The sequence below is a fragment of the Hipposideros armiger genome, unplaced genomic scaffold, assembly GCF_001890085.2.
Source record: "Hipposideros armiger isolate ML-2016 unplaced genomic scaffold, ASM189008v1 scaffold_53, whole genome shotgun sequence".
Taxonomy (NCBI): domain Eukaryota; kingdom Metazoa; phylum Chordata; class Mammalia; order Chiroptera; family Hipposideridae; genus Hipposideros; species Hipposideros armiger.
Genome location: NW_017731403.1, coordinates 2,020,770 through 2,042,095, shown reverse-complemented (window position 1 = coordinate 2,042,095; position 21,326 = coordinate 2,020,770). Strand labels below are relative to the sequence as shown.

Here is a 21,326-nt window from a genome sequence, read left to right as displayed (position 1 = left end):
ATTTGGCCTGGTGGGGCACAGCCCAGGTTCTATTAACAAAATAAGGCTCATAATTAGTACCAAGGATCTCTGGCACAGAGAGCCAGAGGTGACAGAGACGTGGAATATAGCCCCTGTTTCATAACCCACACTGGGAGAAACAGACAGTATCAGGTTAGAGAGATTATCAGACCCGACTGAACCCCAAGAGTACTTTCTACTTGAATGAGGACAAAAAAATTTATTGAAATTTTATAAGGTCACTAAAGTTTAATGTCCCCCAAAGGGCTTCGGTATAAAGTGGCCAAGGCATCCCATCACAAAATAAAAATAAAGTCCCGTATTTTATGGAAACTGAAAAATTTCTAGCTGTCATCCAAGCTCTGCACGATTTAGAGAGTGCCATTAATATTCCCAAACTGCCCTATGATGCATCTTCTTCCAGCCAAACAAATGGCCCCAAGCACCCAGGACTTCCAGTCACAGATTCAGTCATTTAGCAGATGTTTGCCAAGTGGCTACTATATGCCACAACCTGTGCTTGATACATTTCTGGGCCTCTGAGGACACTCATAAATGTGTGGATCTCAAGTTCCTGTTTACAAAAAGAGTGACGCAATGATAAGTGAACTATTTCCAAAACTGCTGCTTGTTCTGATCTTTCATTCCACTAACAGGGTGATGGAGGGAGGACACGGCGGTGATGATAAAGCAGAGGCCATAGTGGCGCTGCTTCTGGGGGCCCCAGGTAATAGAAGAGCGTGAAGAAAGGTATAGGTGCGGGGCCAGCTGGAGAGCCTGGACCTTCTCAGGGGCAGCCATGACTGAGTTCCAATCAATTATTTACATTTTTCAAAGAGAAACAAACAAACAAAATCCAGCTATTTATGTGAAGTCTCTCAATTGTTCTGGTTTGGCTTTCAGTAGGAAGTTTTCACAAATACTGAGTAGGCCAAACAAAACAGTGCCACAGAACAGCTAAGGCTTGCTGGGTATGAGTCTGCCATCCAATTTGCTTCTGAGATGTCGCAGAAAAAAGGCCGACTGACTCGGGAGAATGCTGTCATGGGCAATCCCTTTGGGTCCCTTCCAAGTCCACAAAAGAACTGACTGTGTGAATTACTGGCATAGCTGACTGAGTGATGTGTTGTGACCTGGTCACAATCAGAAAGGTGTCCTGCAAAGACAAGGGATGGAGAGAAGCAGCAAGGCCCATAATCGCAACTCCCTTCAGGGAAGACAAGGGACATTCCAGCCAGGCCTGCCTGCATATTGTTTCATATTGTATAAACACAGCTAATTGGTTATGACTGGTGCAGTGATTAGAGATGCATTAGCAATTTGATTTTTTTAAAGGAGACATTAATCAAGAATACTAATATAAGCAGCTACCAAGATTGCTCTCATTTTTCTTGTCTTCTTTTCCAAGCTGTATTATGGCTTTTAATATTTCAGCTGCCATCATCACATTATATTATCCATTCGAACCAGGTCCTGACCTAATGGGATCACCTAAGGAATAACTTCCCAAGACTCACTCACTTTGGTGCCAAATAAAAAAAATCTAAAGGGAAAAGAATCCTGGACTCTGACTTCTGAAGCGGGACATGCTGACAGGCTACAGCTCATTCACTGTGAGAGGGAAGGAAGAGTCCCAGCACAAACCCTGGCCGGGCAAGGATTTCAGCCACTACATGGAACAGCTGTGTCACAATAAACAATGAGAAATAAGCAGAATAAATAGGTGGGTAGGAGCGGCTGTAGCAGCTCAGTCTGAAATTAGTATGCAACATGGCGCAGAGATGAAGAACTCTGGCATTGGCCCGAGATGGGCCTAGGTTTGCACTCTAGCTCCTTCACTTAACAGCTGTGTGACGGGCACTGACAGATACGGCCAGCAAGTCGCCATGTGAGTGCCTGTAAGAAGCGATGCTCGTTGATACCCAAGATTCTGCCAACTGACCCACTCCATGGACAACTCCCATCTCATCCGATGACCCGGGACCTTGTTTAAGTGCTCTAGAAGAGAGGGTGAGGTCCTAGATACCTCAAGTGGGATGGTATCTTGAGGGAAAGCCCCTTCCTATGCCTGATCAAGGGGGCTCCAGATAAAACACGCTGCTTCAGTTCCATACAAAACCCCAGCACTGACCCCTCAACTTTTTCATTCAGTAGGTCTAGGGTAGCACCTGCAAACGTGCATGTTGGACAACTCTTTCACGTGATACTGATACAGCTGGTTTGCAGAATAGTGCTTGGAAACCTCTCTACAAAAGAATTCAAATGGATCTTCACAGACACTTCTGATGGTAACAACAGTCTAAGAATTCCCATCTTGAGGAGCAGGAGACAAAGACTCTGTGTGCCCCAGTGAGGAGCCTACTGGAATAGAATATTGCTAGGTAGAGCTTTGTCCTATTAGAGGGTCCAACATCTTATCGGATCATTTAGACTATAAGCCCAGTAAACTAGATCATCCCACAAGATGACTTGGGTTCTATGTCTAGATATTTTTGGTGTGCAACCAATATTAATTCCTATTAATGCTGGTTCATGTATTAGGAACCTGGGACCAAGTATGAAAATTTGAGAAAGAGAGGGACCAGCTCTACCTGTGCTCTTCTTTTCATATAGGCAAATGCACTCGCGTCTGATACCCCAATGTCACACAGCTAGGCCAATGAAAGCCAAGGCTCAGGTGGTTATAGCCTAACCTCTAAGATTTTCTTCAGAGAAAAGAAGTATAAGTAAGTTCCCCTCAGCTACGCATAGCTTAACTTTCCTTATGAAGTTAAGAAAATATTTCAGTTCCAAATATGCATGTGTGAAAGAAAAATGAGAGAGTCAATTCCTAGATTTATTTATTAAGTGGCTTTGGGGAAGATCATCTAGATTTCCTGCCAAGATGAGATGTTTCATAGCATTTGGCTTATCGCGAATAGAAAAAGCTTTCTGCAATTCAGCAAACAGAGTTTTATAAAGCAAAAAGATTTTATAGAAAACAGTAATCATTATCAAATACTTCTCTCACCACCCAAACATCTCAGAACTAGTTCTGGACCCCAAAGGGGAGCTGTCAGTCTAGCCTCCATTCAGTTTGAACCAAGTCTAGGAATACAGAAAAGTAAAAAGCATCAGGAAAATGTCAAAGCCTAATATTTATCCCTTCTTCATTCAGCAACACAATTTTAAAATGGGAGCTAGGAATGCAAAGGTGAATAATATATGGTCACTGGCCTCAAGGAATTTACCGTAATAGGAGAGAAACATCAGGAGTAGCTATATCAGCTAAGTGCTACATATGGAAATCCTATGAGATAGTTACCATTGCATGGCCATTTTAAAGATGAAGTAGTGGAGGTAAAAAGAGATTAAGTACTTACCCAGGATCACCAGATAGGAAGAACACACATGTGCAAATACGAAGCATCTGAGGAAACACAAATGCTATGTAGGTGACCTAGGATTGTCACAAGTCAATACTGAAGCACAGGGGTCACTTCAGGCTAAGATGATTAAGGAGCAAATAAGAAAGGCAGTGACATTTGAGTTGCATCTTAATGAATAGGTGGGAGTTTTACAGGTAAGAATGGGGGCAGGGCAGGGGATGTGTTTTAGGCATTGGAAATGGTAATAAAATATAGCGCAGTTGAAAAATATTATGGAGATGAAAATAAAATTATTTAAACCCTGAGGAGAGAGACAGGAGGGTTCTTAAACTTATTATTTACCTAGATTTAAAGCCTTTCTCATTCTCACTCTCCTTCACTAGCATTTTCCAATTTTCCCATTCATCTTAGGTAACAAAAAGTTCCCCTGGTAAAGCTGCACCATATTTGCCATGTTTCAGAGTGTTAGATAAACATTGAGGCTGTCAGAGCTTCTTTCTAATTCCCTCATTCATTCAGTAAATACTTCCCAAGAGCCTTCCACGTGCCCCCGAGCACAGTCAGTGCTTGAGATGCACTGGTGAACAAAAGTGATGGAGTTTATGGTCTGGGAGGGAGGACAGGCACTAACCAAATTATCACACAAATATAAAATAAACTGTTCACTTTAGACACACGATTGGGTTGAGGGGCGGTGAGCTAGTATGGAGAATCAGAGGAGGCTGCCCTAGGACATGTGGTCTGAACTGAGCTCCAGAGGGGTTATTAGTCTGGGCTGGGGAGTTAGTTGGAGAGAACTGCTTGTGCAAGGACCTCAAGTCTAGTGGAAGTGTAAGGTATTTAAGGCACTGAAAAGTCTGTGGCTGGGACACAAGGCATGAAAGAATAAAAAGGCCTCCAGAGTGAGAAGGTGATCATAGAAAAATGACATTCTACTGCTCTGTAAAGTCCAGTGCAGAGGGTGTGTCGCTTTGTCCAGACATAGAGGACATTGTGGGTGTAGCACACTATTTGGCCCCCTTTTCTAGCCCCTCCCTACCCTGGAGAATACTGACCCAGATTTTCTTCAGCCTCATCATGTCCATTTTTGCTAGTCTATTATTTTAAGCAACATACTGATTTTTTTTCACTGCCACATTGAAAAACAAGAGCCATGTCCCTGAAAAAAGCCAATCAAAAAGCTAATATATGTATGTTTCCAAAATTTTTTCCCTGATTTTTTCACACACTGCATCTGAATTTAAAATAAATGCAGGCATAAATTGGCTCAAGAGAGGACTGCAGAGAAAATAACAATAACGAAGTTATCAGGGATTTTATATTTTGATTTTGATTTGCACATACCCTACCAAAAAGTTCCAACAAATATGCATTTGATGGTTTTGTTCTATTCTAAACTCTGTGTATAGCTGCCCTGCTATGTAACAGCTTGAACACATCCATTCTAATATCTGGAAGGGCTGCTGCTCTGAAATGCTATAATCACTGTACAGTCAAAAGCCATTAAATATCCATGTCTAAAAAAAAAGGCTGAACTCATCTCAGATGATGTCATTTTGTCTGGGCTTCTGTGTTCTCAAGGAGAACAACTTGAAATAACCAAGATTATGGTGTGCAAACTCCCAAGGTGACCAGTTTTCACAGAGAAGTGTGAGATTAGGAGGGAGAGAGGGAGAAGGGGGATAATATGTAAAAAAAATAAAGTTTAAAACTAATAATAAAGATACAATTACAGAATAAATCGGTGCCTTGCAATTTGTTTCTGGGAACAACATTTAAAGCACTCTAGGTTTTTTTTAATAGATGAAAACATGTGCTTCACTTCTGACATCAAAGAGATGACCACAATACTGTGAACTATATATAACTAATGTTATTGTTTACTCTGTGCATGGGTCCTATACTTGGACAGAAAGGGTGGGCATTCCCAGTTAGGAAGTATCCAATCACATTTTAACCAGGAAGAAACCTTCCTTGGCCAAAGATTGAATTCTTTGCAAGGTGGTGATTTGTACAAAATTTAAAAAAATCAAAACAAAACCCAAATCCTATGTTACTATATGAAAAGAACAGATCAGATTTAATTGTTTTTCTTAACCACCACAATATAAGCAAGAAAATAGAGTCCAATTAGTATAGTTTGGAGAAAACCACAGCTCCGCAAATTAAAACCCTAACCATTTTGCATGTTGGAAAATGTAAATTGTTAATGAACAATGTACCATATCAGTTGCCTGTTCCAGATGGTTCTCTGTCAGGTTGGCAACAACTCAAGAGCCTGACAAAGAGGTATAGGCATATGTCTTGTGTTTAAAATGAAAGAAAAAAAAAAGAAGAAGAAGGGGGCTTCATTTTATAAACACTTTGGTGAAAATTACAATTACGTTTGGGACCAATTCAGTCCAGGTGCTAAGGACAGAATAAACAGGCAACACATGAAGGCAACAACAGCCAGGCTTCTATGGGAATTACAGTCTTGGTTACATTTAAAACTAAATTTTAAAATACACACCAATATCACTGTGGTTGTACACATATGTTCTCCTTCTGGCTTTTTAAATGTTAATCTTCTATTCTCACATAATAAAATAATATAAGTCAAAGCCTAGAGCCCTTTGTGTCTCTTTTTAATTTTCTTCTGCTGCAATTTTAGGTTGAACTGCCGCAGAATAAAACTGAACTGTTTTTCTTCCTGCTCAGGGTCCTAATGACCCTCCTTTTAGGCTTAAAGGGTGCTCCTTTCAATTCTGACTAAGGAGAATTTTACGTTTGAAGGATAATATCTCCTAGAACTCGGGACACAGATTCAGCACTAACATTCTCAACAACTTCCCTTCCAATGTTAGTTTTAAAAATCTTATGTGGACAATATTCTCGTGCCTTCCTTATTCTAGGTACTATGAACTTAATAAACTGTAGAACAGATTTAAAACAAAATCCTACCTGAAATCTTCACCTGGGAAGCACATTTGGGATCTGAATTTCTAGTTACCAATACACCATCAAATACACATCAAAATACTAACAGTGGTTTTCTCTGGGTAGTGGGTTTGTATGTAATGTTTTATTTTATTCTGTGTTTGTTAAAGAGAGAGAGATCTGTCAAGTATTTTACAATGGACACGTATGTCAGTTATCAGGGGAAAATCCAATCAGAAATATTTTCAGGAACATATAAACATGAATGGAGCTTTAAAATTCATCCCAGTGACAATCCTTTCCCTTCTAAAGCTTATATTCAGGAATTATATATAATTACACAGCTATGCATGACAAGCACAGTTACTGCTACGTGAGTGTTGAGGGGCATTCACATAGTGAAAGCAGATTTACTTCTAAGAATTGTTTCAGTAGACAGTTGCTCTGATGCTGTTTTCTAAGACATTAAGAGAAAATTCCAGACAATTATTTTGTAGGCGTACAAATACCTACTCTTGAAACAATTATTCTGGTGTCAATGACACCTTCATTCATTTACAGGTAAAATACTAAACTCAAGAGAGGGAAGATAATATGTATTTTTTAAATATAAAAATATAAAACGGGTTGATGAGTGAATGTTCTCATGGTGGGCTTATCTAGCTTTTGTATGTCTGTATCCCTTCCTTTGTAGAATGACTCCAAGCCCTATTCTAAGTGGTAACGATGGACTGTTAATCACAGCCCAGTGGTCCTCCAAATCCCTGCCTGCCGCCCTACCATGCCGTTAGGGGCGCATGCTCATTTTGGTCAAAGGGAACCCCATCCCCCAGCAACAGTGACTGAGAAAGCCAGTCAGCTTCCTTTCCTAAGATTGATCTACAACCCCTGGAAAAAAAAAGTTCTTTTTTTTCCCGGGTTGCTATTCTGGAATGACATAAGCCAGGAATGGCTTGGAGAGATGAGAGGTCACACAGAGGCAGTTGTGATAGGAAGAAAATGAGGCAATACTTAGAAGGAAGGAAAGCTGAGAAGATGCAGGATCCTGGTCGCACGATGGAGCCCCTGCCCCCGCTCGCCTACATACAGCTCTGTCTCTGGACTTCCCACAGGAGCAAATACGAAAGGCAAATACAACTGGGAAAACAAATTAGGAGAATTTATGACTAAGTATTAATAACCTTAATAACCCAACTGTTCTGATTTTAAATTATTAAGAATAAAATTAATTCAGTAGGAAAAAAAACCATAAGCTGGCAATTCATAAAAGATGAAATACAAATGGCAAATGCCTGTTTTTCATAGGTATTCAATGAGATGAAATTTATATGTGGCCTCTACATTGTTCTTCACATTTTCAAATGTTCTACAATGATAAGGTGTGACTGTTATAGAGGAGGAAAAACCTTAAAGGTATTCAAATATAAAATTAAATTAAGAATGTCAGGCTGGCATCAGAAGGCAGGATGAATGGGCGGGTAGCTGTGGAGTCAGGGATGCCAGAGACAAGTACATGGGCCAGTGTGTGACTGAGGATAAGGAAGCATCTTTGGAGAGATGTTAACAGCAGCTCCAAGGAAACAGAGATGGCCTCCAGGGAGTGGTCGGCTGCTAGAGGGGGTGAAGGGAAGTCAGTGACTCCATTGCTTTCCTCCTGAGATGATAGTGGTATCCTGAAAACGACAGAATAGGACTCGGGAGGAGCTGATTTAGAAGTACAGGAGGGAATATACTGATTCAGATAAAAATAAAAGGCATATGAACCTAGAGCCATAGAATGAGAGAGAAAGAAGAGACTTTAGATTTGCCCAGTAAGACTCTCATTTTATATGGGGATTCAGAGTCTGAAGCCAGCTAAGTAACTTACTTCCAGGACACCTACAGGCATAAGTAGGAGTAAATATTGGGCCCCGACACACTGTGCTCTTTTCAATCATACCATCCCTTCTTCTCGTATTTGATCCATAGCTATGTGTTCAAGAAAACTACCCTTGTATTCCATGCAGTCCATTTTTCCTCTTTCGTGATTGAGCAATTTATATCACACCTAATGTGCAGCTAATAGGAATCAGCAATAATTCATCTCTCTCTGTCCCAAACACAACTATGACTATTGGCATCACATGCAGACACAAAAATTCGTGACATGAACAGTATGTCTCATGCATTTGTGCACACATAAATATTAATGCAAGACCCATTTCAGTATCTTAGTTAAGAATGAATATTCTTATGATGTGGCATGGAAAAATTAAGTACTTGAGACAATTATTTGTAGTGATCCCTTAATATATTAGCAAAATTACTTAACTAGTTAGCTACCATGACAGGCAGCTCTACATATCTTTGTCCACAGCTTGTGATATATTTTAAATATGAACTAAACATTGTAAACTTCACTTGATATAGCTGTTTTGTAATATGTGCAGTGGTTAACTATTTTAATCTGTTGGACAGTAAAACTAAATGTAACAGTTCCAACATTTCTCTGGGGAGTGATTTAGAACAGACATATGTTCTTCATCAGAATTTCCAGCAGAAATCTTAGAAATCTAGAGGAAAAATAGACACCATTATACCAAACAGTATTGCAAACCATTGTGGAAAAGTACAGTCTTTAAAGCTGCTTTTTGTTTTGTTTTATTTGGTTTGGTTTGTTTTGGGCTTGGGCAGCCCTGGAACAAAAAAGTCTGAAATGCAAAATGAAGGTGTATTCCTTAATGAAAAGTCTAGTACTAGAATGCCACCATAACTGAGAATCCATAAATCAGTACCAAGAGATGAGGCAGAATCCTTTCTGAAATGGACTTCCCCCTACATCCTGAAGTCCTCCTTCAGCCGAGTGGGTGGGTTCAACAGTCATGGTTTTGTACACCATCACTTACCATAATGAACTACATTTTTCATTCAAATGTGGGTAACATGAAGGCTGGCAATGAATTTTTAGGATCGCTCGTCCAGTTACCACACCAACATTCTTGTCATTGCTAAGCCAATAAGAATGCTCAAGGTCTAAAGAATAACTTCTCAAGGGAAAGATTTTTGAAATCTTGAAAACTGTTTTTCAATCAGAATAGTGCCCTTAGGAGCAAAAATCTGCAAAAATGCATATTCTGAATTTGATGAATTATTGAGGGAAAACTGTGAGATGAGGAAAGAAAGCAGAGGTAAAGGAATAAAGGGCGCATACAGGGAGAATTTCATATTAGCTCCTAATCTGTTAACAGTTCTCTGTTTGGAAGTACTTCATATTTTACCAAGAAGGTGATCTTTCTGCAAGGCTAGGGAAAGTACTTGGCCAACTATTAAAAATGCTTTGTTTGAAAGACCTACCTCTACTAATATAATAAACAAAATGTCTATGCCTGTGCTAATGGAGATGAAAGTTTTTATAAATAAAGTGGCAGCCATGAATAGCAATAATAATTTTATATGGTCTATGTTTATCTGAACATTTCAGAAGAGGAAAGTTGTCATAAACAAATCATTGCAATCGATTTTTACTCTTAGTTGTAGCATGTGGCTTTATTTTACTATGGATAAGGGCATATGTGCTTTCCATTGTAAAGCAGACCATTAAGTACCATGAGCTTCCTCCCGCAATCTATTGAAAAACAAATTCTCAGCTCCTTCCTCATTTGAAGTTGATGAAGAGAGTTTCCTCTGTTAGATTTCCATTAGAGAATGCAAGAAAACCCTAGCTGAGAGCCCACTAGACTATGCTTAGCTTCCCAATGTCCTTAAGAATTGAGCTTTCCAAACTGGACCTGCCTTTCCTCGTTTGTTATACACGGTTGATCTTACATAGGGCAATGGACAAGTGAGAAGAAATAGAGAAGGGAAAACTTAGGAAACAAAATCCCTTAAAATAAAAACTTCTAAAAAACTGAACATGATTAAAATAGCATGATCTACCATGAAGATAATTTATACATTTTATCCACATCAGTGTGAAGCTCTGATTACTCCAGTTAGAGTAACAGGAATCCTGCCATTATTTTAAGCCCAAGTTTTGGGAATAGCAAAGGAAGCACAGCTATACATCTAGCTAGAAAAAAAGGATGTGGAGTACAGTGTAGGGAATAGAGTCAATGGAATTGTAACAGCTATATACAATGCCAGAGGGGTAGTGGTAGATAGGGGGAGGCGGGTTATCACTTTGTGAGGGGTGTAAACGTCTAACTATTACTTTGTTTTGTACACCTGAAACTGAAAAAAAAGAAAAAAAATACCATCCACAGAATCAGAGGAGAACTTATGCATCATCCCTTCCACAAAACTTCCTCTTCACATTCCAATATTTTAAAGTCCTAAAATGCCTTAAAACTCAGTTGGTACAATTCTGACCAACACCTAAGTCCCAGTGTCTGTTCCCTGTACTGGGAAGCTCCTCTCATGGGGGGAGTCAGACTTTTGGGCTGGCTTTATTTACCTGAGATGGCTTCCTGTTACTAAACTCAAATTGTCTCCTAAAATTTTCTGTCCAATAGAGTTCAATGAGAAAGTTACTTCCACTTAGATGGTATCTTTACAGAATCTATTTGGAAAGGAAACCTATGCTATAATACCTCTCACTAGTGAACTTATGCCAGATTAAAATGTGACTTTTTCTTCTTTTAGTTACAAGAAGTAAAAAAAGATGTCACCAGGTCCCTTCCTTTGCTTTCTGAGGAAACTACAGTGTATCATTTCATCCACCTGGAGACCTTTCAGATATCTAGTAAGTCCTACAGTGAGAGATTGAAAGCTTTCCTCTGTAATCAATACCTGAGGTGGTATCTAGCATAAAGACTGTACCCTGGAAACCCACAGGCTGAATTCTGCTCCTCTTTATCCATTCATCCATCAATGGACACCCAGTTGCCTCCACATCTTGGCCATATGCAATGAACATATGGATACACATGCCCTCTTGAAATAGCGTTTTGAGTTTCTTCAGATAAATACCCAGAAGTGGGATTACTGGATCCTTCTTTGTCTCTTTTATAGCCTTTGTTTTAAATTCTATTTTATCTGGTATAAGTATTGCTACTCCAGCTTTTTGTTTTGTTGTTTCCATTTTCATAAAATATCTTTCTCCATCGTTTTATTTTCAGTCTGTGTGTGTCTTTCAATCTGAAGTGAGTCTCTTGTAGGCAGCATATGTAAGAGTCTTGTCTTTGTATCCATTCCACCACCCTATCTTTTGACTGGAGAATTCAATCCATTTACATTTAAAGTAATTGTGGATAGATGTGTAATTATTGCCATTTTATTATTAATATTTTTTATCTTTTTTTTTTTCATCTTAAAGAAGTCCTCCTAACATTCCTTGTAATACTGGTTTGGTGGTGATGAGCTCCTTTAGCTTTTTCTTGTCTGGGAAGCTCTTTATCTGTCTGATTTTAAGTGGTAGTTTTTCTGTGTAGAGTAATCTTGGTTGTGATTCCATACTTTTCATCATTTTGAATATTTCCAGCCAATTCCTTCCAGCCTGCAAAGTTTCTGTTGAGAAATCAGCTGACAGTCCTATGGAAACTCCCTCGTAGGTAACTAACTGCCTTTCTCTAGCTGCTTTTAAGATTCTTTGTCTTTACTGGCTCTTCCATCTCAAAGGTTTGTCAAACCCTGATCTAGATGCATGGGGATGCTGAATGTAGTCCTTCATTCCTACCTTTGCTAGAGCCTATATAACACTAAATTATAGATATTATTTTACAAGATCTTAAATTATACTTTATAGCAAGGGTTTGGAACAATTTTAAAAACACATGAGATATATTTATTAAGTGACTAAACAGTTGATTTAGGTAATATATTCTTAAGATGAAGGTACATAAGCCCTGAAGGAAGAATGCCTTAGAATTTAGGAAAGCCAGTGGGAACAATATTATAAAATGTCAATTACATATAATATTAAGAGTTTGTGATATTTCAAATAGCTCAATATTCAACTTCTTTTGTTAATTTGTTTTAAAAAGAATTTCTAATTTATTGTTCTTTTGATAATATATGAGAGTTTTCTAGGGCAATAGATTTAAAGTTTTATTTTGATCTTTGCTGTCAAGATTTTAGATACTCATATAACTTTACTTATTAGAGAACAAGAGCATTTAAAATTTTGAGAGCTCAGATTCAGTTGCAAAAGCTCAATTATTACTCTGTTAAATCAGCTCTGAGATTAAAACTCATATTTATGATAAAACTCTTTAGGTTCATCTATTATTTAAAACCCACTTTTTTTTCAGATCAAGAATGTAAATATATGCCATATTTTTACATTATGATGGCTAAGATTATTTAGTCTTTATATTAAATTGTCAAAAACTGTAAAAAAAATTCTTTGTCTTTAAACTTTGGCATTTTAATTATGATGTGTCTTGGTGTTGGCTTTTTTGGGTTTATCTTGTTTGGGACTCTGCACTTCCCAGGCTGGTATGTTTATTTCCTTCGCCAGGTTAGAAAAGTTCTCCGTCATTATGTCTTCAAAACAGTTTTCAATTCCTTGCTCTCTCTCTTCTCCTTCTGGTACTCCATGATACAAATGTTGGTACACTTGATGTAATCCCAGAGACTCCTTAATATCCTCAGTTTTTTGGATTCTTTTTTCTTTCTGTTGTTCTAATAGAATGTTTTCTGCTACCTTATAGTCTAAATAGCTGATTTGATCCTCTGCTTCATGTAATCTACTGTTGATTCCCTCTAATATATTCTTTATTTCAGTTATTGTATTCTTTATTTCTGACTAGCTCTTTTTTTAATGTTTTCTATCTCCATTTTTATGTTTCCTATCTCTTTATTGAAGTTCTCCCTGAGGTCATTGAGCATCCTTATAACCAGTGTTTTGAACCCTGCATCTGGTAGATTGCTTGTCTCCATTTTGTTTAGTTCTTTTTCTGGAGCTTTGGTCTGTTCTTTCATTTGGGACATGTTTTCTTGTCTCCCTATTTTTACTGCCTCTCTGTGTTTGTTTCTATGTATTAGGTAGACCTGCTATGTCTCCCAGTCTAGGTAGAGTGGCCTTATGTAATAGGTGTCCTGTGGGGTCCAGTGGCACAGTCTCCTGGTCACCTGAGTTGGTTGCTCCAGTTGTCTCCCTTGTGTAGATTGTGTGTGCCCTCCTGTTGTAGTTGAGGCTTTGTTACTGTTTGCATATCAATGGAGGGATTGACTCTCAGGCTGACTGGTTATTATGAGGACTGGCCTTGACTACAGTGGAGGAGCTGTTGTGCAGAGGCTGGTGCTACAGAGCAGGATTCACTTTAGCAGGGCTCTGTTGCCTGCCCAGTCTGCTCTTTTTGTGTGTCATCATTAGAGGCAACCCAGTGATGCTCTGCCTTGGCCTGAAGCTGGCCACAGGGCATGCTGGCCCCAGGGCCTCCTGGGAGGGATCCCACAACAGGCCAAGTTCAGCTGTAGCCTGTGGCCTGCCCAAGGCCAGCTGGCATGAGCCACAAAGCAATCCACAGATAGATAACACCAATGCTGGGTTGGAGGTGTCAGGAGAGGCAAAGGTGCTTCCATTAGTGCTGGGCTTGGGGCTGCTCAGGAAGAGGTATGAGACATGCCAAAGCCAGATGCTACTGTTTGGGTTTTGTGAACCTTTGAGAGATTTTAGCAAACTCCACAGCCTGAACAAAGACAGGCCATTTGTATGGAAAAGCCACTGGAAATGGCTTGGTTAGGCATGCAAGTTGGGTGTGACAGGGTCTCAGGGAATAACCAAGACTGGGAGAGCAGTGTTAGCCAGGTAGATGGAGACTTGGATATGGTGGCTGCCTGCAATGACACACCAGGACATGGGAGGTCTCAACAAAGAAACAATGGCTTCTGCTAGCACTTCTGTCTGGGAGAAAGCTGCCCCTCCATCACTCACTCTGAAGCCAGACAACTCAGTTCCTCCCAATTCGTCCCTGGCACCTTTTGAGCTTCTGTCCCAGTGCTGAAGCTCAGAGCAAGTGAGTCCATTAGCAAGTAAGTCTGTGCATGAGCCCTTTAACAAGAGCACCTGGAACTCCAGCTGACCTCATCTCACTCAGCTACAATCCTACTGGTTTTCAAAGCCAGGAGTTATGGTGACTGGAACCCTAAGGTGGGGAGCCTGGTGTGGGGCTGGGACCCTTCGTTCCACTGGGGAGGACCTCTGCAGCCAAAATCCCTCCTGATTTCTAATGGTCACACGTGGGTGTGGGACCAGCCCATTCTGCATCTCTGATCATCCTACCCATCTCGAGAGGGCTTCTTCTGTATGTCCTTAGTTGTAGAACTTCGATTCAGCTAGATTTCAGGCAATTCTCAGTGATAACTGTTCTGCACTTTAGTTGTAATTTTGATGTGGTCATGAGAGGAGGCAATTACAATATTTACCTAATTTGCCATCTTGACCAGAAATCTAGATATATCTCTGTGAAGTTCAGATTTGGGGTATATTTTTTAGACATGTAAGTTTATAGACTCAAACTTTCATATTTTTTTCAGATCAAAAGAGATATTGTGTATGAAAGTACCTTAAACACTATAGTACTATTTAGAATTATCATGTATTATAATACTGTTATTACCTAGTATTTCCCCAATCCTTGTCTTTTTAGGATTCTATTTAATCAGACCTAATTCATTAACTTGAAATTCTTTTTTTGTATATGTCATATAATAACAAGTCATCATAGCATTCAAATTCACACATTTGGGGTGCTTAATTATATTTGGTAAAATATTATGATTTTTAAAAATGTTTTCTGTGTTTCTCTTGTCTCTAAAATTACTGCAAGTTCTTTGAGGAGAAGTGATGATAATAATGGTGATGACAACAACAATAAAATAACAATAATGATAAAAATAATGGTGGTGACATAGATAACATATACTGATAACACATTATGCACCAAGATCTGTACCAAACACTACCACTATTTTGTCTCATGAGTTTGGTAATACTACTATCTCCTTTTTATTTATGAGGAAAATGAGAATCAGTAAAGTGAAATAACTTACTCAAGATCTCACAACTACTGAGGTTCAGAGTCAGAACCAGAACCCAGATCCACCTAACTCCAAATCCTGTGTTCAGAGCCTTTATACTCTACTACCATTACCCCCATGGGCTCTATGCTTAGAATAATGCTAGATACATGGACATGTTAAATAAATCTTGATAAGTTGAAACTATTCGTGATGTAAGTCCAGTGATATTAGCACACAATAGTGCACCATTTTGATATATGCTGTAAAGAAATTTCAATATTACAACTGTAAAATTAACACCCTGGGCATCACTCTATTTTACAGTATATTATCTTTGCCTTAGAATTTCCTCTGTAAGGGAAGTCTATAATGATAATTGCAGCAAATACAAAGTTCTTACCTAATGTCCATTCTCACCTTCTTTCTTCTAACAGAACCCTGACTTCATTCATGACTAATATATGCCCAGTTAAAAATACCCATCAGATTCTCCTGTAGCCAGAAATGCTCATAAAACCCAGTTAGCCAATGATACAAGTCTTCTAGGTAGAACTTACAGAAAGGCTATTATTTTCCTAATATAAAATGGACACTCTGGGGCTGGCCGAGTGGCACGTTGGTTAAGAACTGGCTTGGGATGCCAGAGGGCCCCGGTTCAGATCCCATATATGAGGGCCAGTGACACTGCCCTCCACAGCTAAGATGCTGAACAATAGCTCGACCTGGAGCTGGGCTGCTGTGGGTTGCCGGCAACGGCGTAGGCTGCAGCCCCTGCTGCAGTGGGCTGCCATGGGCTACCATGTGTAGCCAGCAGCCAGCATGAACAACCAGCAGCCACCGTGAGCGGCCATCCAGAGGCTGGTGACTGATTTGCCTCGTCCAGGAAGAGCACAGTGATGGTGCCAACTTGGGCCAGTGAAGCAACATCCTTCACAACTAGACTGAAGAACAAACCAACAGCAACTTGTCTGTTCCTCTTCCCCCGATTCCCCAGCGTTGTTCCCCTCCCCCAATTCCCTAATAAAGTCTTTAAAAAAAAAAAAAAGGACACTCTGCTACCATATACCTTTACTTTTATCCTTCCTCACTTCTTGACTGAAGCATGGACATAACATCAAGAAGGAGTGCCCACCTTAGAACCATGATGACAAACCCACACCTTCAGGAAAAAAGGAAGAAAGGGAGGGAGAAACGGAGGGAGGCAAGGCAGGAGGAGGGGTAGGCTAGAAAGAGCATGACTTCTGCTGCCCGTCTGTGAACTTCTGGGTGAGAAAAACAAATCCCTGTTTGTTAAGCTAAGCCGGTAAATTTTCCATGACATATATCCAGGTACAATCCTAATGCAATGATACAGTAATTGATAATCCCAAATTATCAACAGGAAGTAAAATAAGAGTCTAACAAATGTAAATTACGGTTTCTATGGTATTTTCATGCCTCTATCTTGAACCACAGAATTTTCAGATACTTTGAATCATTCATTCCCTAGCTTTATACTAAGCCTAACTAAAAAGATCTAGCCCCTACTGACCTTTTCTTTAAAGATACTATTAAAAATTCAATGAGTAATATAACAATTTTTACCAAAAGAAATTTTTCCAAAATAGGTTTGGGTGTGAAAAACCATATGCAAGTCTTGCTTTTCTTTGTTTACTGATTCCAGAGCCTCTTGACCAAGATACCTTAGCACACAGATTTGCCCTTAATAGGTTCCAGGTGTACCAAGCTGCTGCTTCACTTCAGTTCACAGGTCAACTGGGTAGTGCCTTAGAATGACCAGAGCCCCCAGGGATCGTTGGCTCTGACCACAACAGTCCTGCTCACTTACCTCAGTATACTATGCAAACATTCTCACTGTCTCTGTGCATCACAGTGTGGAAAAGATTGGGAAGCACTACCCTATGTGACAGCGAGATACTCTCAAAATAGTAATAGCAATGGGAAAAAATGATCTATTTACAATACTGCATGGACCCAAAATTAGCTCTTACACATAACATCATTTTAGTCTCAGCAAAATCATGAGTGGTTAATAGGGCACTTACGTTTCTTATCAAGGTTCAAAGATGGGTGATGTGCCCAAAAACACACACTACGAGGAAATGGCATGGACTTTTGAATCAAGGATTTCTGCATCTGAGCCCTATGCTTTTTCTGATGCAGCTCCCTATATGATGACATTCCAAGTCTGCACAGATCTTTAAAATTTGGGTTTTGATTTCATTCTCTGAAAAAAGTTCAAATGGTTTTCCTTTGTTTTGTCTTGTGACTGCCATGCAAACACTAACGCATATGGAAACTGATACTCTCTTTGAACTGAGCAAGAGGAAGAAAGGACAACATTAAACAACATATTTGGGCCATACCAATTTTCTTTTTACAGCTCCCATCACTGACACCCAGAGACCCAACCCTTGTTATTTTATGTGAGTAGAAAAGAGAGTTTTTGCCTACCATTCTCCCCAAAACTATCTATTAAAAAGAAAATAGTATGCTGCCATTGACCACGCTGAAGTTTTGTTTTGTTTTGCCAGTTACAATTTCTCATTGTCCTTTCCATAAAAGGGAAGAATAGGGAGAAATGAAAGAAATTGCCAAAAGTAAATTACATATTTAACATGTAAAAGGAAATATAAATTTTAAACACAGGGCAATTATTGTCAAGAGATATTATTGAAATGAAAAGAATTTAAGTTTGCCACTCCTGTTTTAGAAAAGCTAGACAACTAATAGATTTCAATGACTAGAAATATTTTAGTTTCTTTACAGCAATTCAGAAACAAAGCGGATGCACAAAAACAGGAAGGTATGAAGAAACATCTACAAGTAGCTATTGTAGACAGATTAAAAAGCACAGGCAGTATCTAAAATATTAACCATATATGAATTTGATGTTTAGAAAATTAGAACATGATGAAATGGTAGAGCATGTATGGCATAAAACAGTATGTGTAACCAAGCATAGCTGGAGAATACAACAAATACAGAGGTTATGGAAGTGAGCTTGTGGCAGTGAGTTTAAAAGACATGGGCTCTTGATCCGGAAACCAGGGTTCAAATTCTGGTTCTATCACTTAGCGATGGGCAATGATATAACATGCTTAACTTTTTAGTACAGAGAAAATGTTGCTTTCCTGATCCTACTGACAGTTAAGATGAGTAAAATTATATAGCATTATATAAAAAGTAGAATTCTTATATTGATTGCTTCTTTTCAACAATACTTTTTAACCACAAAAAGAGCACAAGGCATAAAATAAAGTCTGCCGCCCAGTAATTAGTGAGCGAAGACTATAAACTGAAATAACATAAGCATAATACTGTGGGCAAGTTCATGGTAAAAAGCCAGGCTAACCTGTTCAATGACAGACTAAGCATATTTGAAGGCAATTCGATTCTTCCAGTCCATACTGGGGTACCTCATCCTACTCTATAACATTGAATGACCACAGCTCCAACACTATCCTATTACTTTTTATCCTGGGATGTAGATTAAATATTCTCCTCTGCAGCTAACTATAAACATAAACCCTATTTCTCAAGACTTTACAACCTACTTAATAAGGGGTATGTCTATATCGGCCAAGTAAAAGTCTGTCTTCAGAAATAAAGTCGTTTTGGTGTGCACAGCGGTTGATCAATGCATGTGTGTTCCAGGGGTAAATTCACTAAGTCAAATTTAAGTAGCACATCTTATCCATCCTGTTTAAAATGTGCATGCAAAGTTAATCTAGGTAGGAATGCACACTCAGTATTACAAAATAAGATCTGTCTAAAATTTTAAAATATATTAAAATTTCCACAAATTCTTATTTTTTAACCTTCAACGTACAGAAGTGTTTTAAAATGTGAAATCATGGTTAACAGCAAGAAAATGCAGCATCCTGAACAATCATAAATAGAGAAACTAATAAAGAATGAAATGCTGGGTCAATAAACACCTTGAGCAAATATTAAATGAAAACTCTTACAGCATGACTTCAATTCCCAAAATAATAGAGCAACATAGTAATGTTACAGAAAAGTTATCCAAATGACCTTAGCTAAAACACACAATCTTTGTTGTCTGTTTCTGAAATTATGCATTTTAAGAATAATTTCCAATTAAGTTCTCCTAAGCATTCAATTTTACTTTGAATCAAACCACTGTTCTGAGCACTGTGTAAACCATATTAAAACTCTCTAAGTCAATATTCATTTATAGCCAAACACATGGAATAACATATAGTATTAAACCTAAATGAAATGGAAACAAATTCCACAAGTTTTCCTTAATAGATATTAAGTTGGCAAACAGGGTCTACTAAGCAAGAAAATGTCTCATTTCTGTGGAAACTTCATTCAGTTTCCATCTTGTCAGGGTTTCATTTTCCATAACAAACATAGGAAAGGTCAGCCGTGGGCATAAAGAAAAACACACATGCACGGGATGCTTCTTAGGTTGACAGCTACACAGGCTGCTTCTGAGCAACCTGGATATTTCCCTCAGGGAGGCACAACAGGGCACAGGAGGAAAAGTGAGACGATATACGATCTGCCTCAACCGAGCCTTCCTGAGTGGAGAGGTCTACACACACCTCTACATACACACATTCATTAATGAATGGAAACCTGGTATGTTTTTAAAGTATTTAAGTTTTATGTGTAAATTTTAATAACGTCTCACTCTCAAACAGACCCAGGCTCAATCCATACTAATGGAAATAAGCTTTACACAAAATATAAATAAAAATGTTAAATTTGATACAGAATAACACAAATGAATGTCTCTAAGACAGTTCTTACTAGAAGCAAAAACAGTTAGAGTTTATGATATTTAATTATATATTTCCCCAAAATTAACATAGCCCACTTTATGGGGATGTTTGGCTATTATTTTAGATACTATTAAATAATTTAAGATTCAAAATGAAATATGAGGAGTCAAAATAAGAAACCACTCTAGAAAATGGAAATTTTTAATCCTATAACGTTATGTAATATATTAGGGAAACTTTTTTTTTTTTTAAGTTTGAAATGACAATCTCAAGAGAATATGTCAACAGAAATTCTTTGAATAGAATGCAATACATTTTATTTTTCCTTAAAGATATTATGCCCTCTGAGTATTTGTTACTTTAACAAGGCTTTGGCTCTAAGGAATATGAATTCTGACAAGCAACGAGAAGGCCATTACACTCCCATGACTGGAAAAAACAATACTGCAATGAAAACCTCTGATCTTAAAGGCTAGCTAGCATTCAGCAGGCCTCATGAAATTCCAAACACTTCCAACGAAGATGGTTATATCCTCTTTCTGCAATAGCTTTTACATTTAAACTTCTTTTCTGTAACAGTGATGTTTACCTCCTATATCTTTGTTAAACACTCACCTGTGACTTTTTGCAGCAAAGGTGACAGCTCAGACTCCTCACAAAAGACCTGGGCCAATGTTTTCTTTACTTTTTCTTCAGCTTCAGCCAGGTCTTTGTCCTCTGTGAACTCTCCAGTGACAGAATAAATATATATTAGGAGGATCAACAGCTCTTCGGGGCTGTAGTCATCATTGGCCCTCTGATTTGAGGGCTTAATCATGGGCAGCAGCTGATTTAACACAATAGACATCGTCGATTCCCCAATGCTCTGAAATGAAAGGTGGTAATGTAAAAATACGTCAATCTGACACAAAGATGAAATTCAGGTACTACATCAGTCCAAAGAGCTTGCAAACAAATCCGTGATGTTCACTGACTAGATTGCTTTTTATTTGTTTGTTTCTCATCCTGGAGAGAATAGTGCAAAAAATTTGGCATTAGAGTTGTTGTTTTGAAAGATCTAGTTTATAAAACGGCTAGTCAAGTTGTAGACCCTTTTATATTATCTTAAATATTGCTTAAACAAATAAGAGCCTGCTAGTTTTAAATATAAAAATACAAGTGCTTCATACACTAGAAAGTTAAAATAAAAATAATATATTTGTAAAGTAATATGATTAAGGGCCGGCCGAGTGGCGTGTTGGTTAAGAGCTGGCTTGAGATGCCAGAGGACCCTGGTTCGGATCCCACATATGAGGGCCAGTGACACTGCCCTCTACAGCTAAGATACTGAACAACAGCT

At 38.6% G+C, this 21,326-nt stretch overlaps 1 protein-coding gene across 1 annotated transcript in view; it reads right to left on the bottom strand.

Annotated features, from left to right (window-relative positions):
* Positions 1-21,326, bottom strand: part of SCFD2 (sec1 family domain containing 2) — a 344,198-nt gene that overhangs the window by 198,877 nt on the left and 123,995 nt on the right. Inside the window, exon 5 of the mRNA XM_019640903.1 lies at positions 20,603-20,852. Coding sequence (XP_019496448.1) covers positions 20,603-20,852 — 250 coding nt within the window. The remainder of the gene's footprint in view (positions 1-20,602; positions 20,853-21,326) is intronic.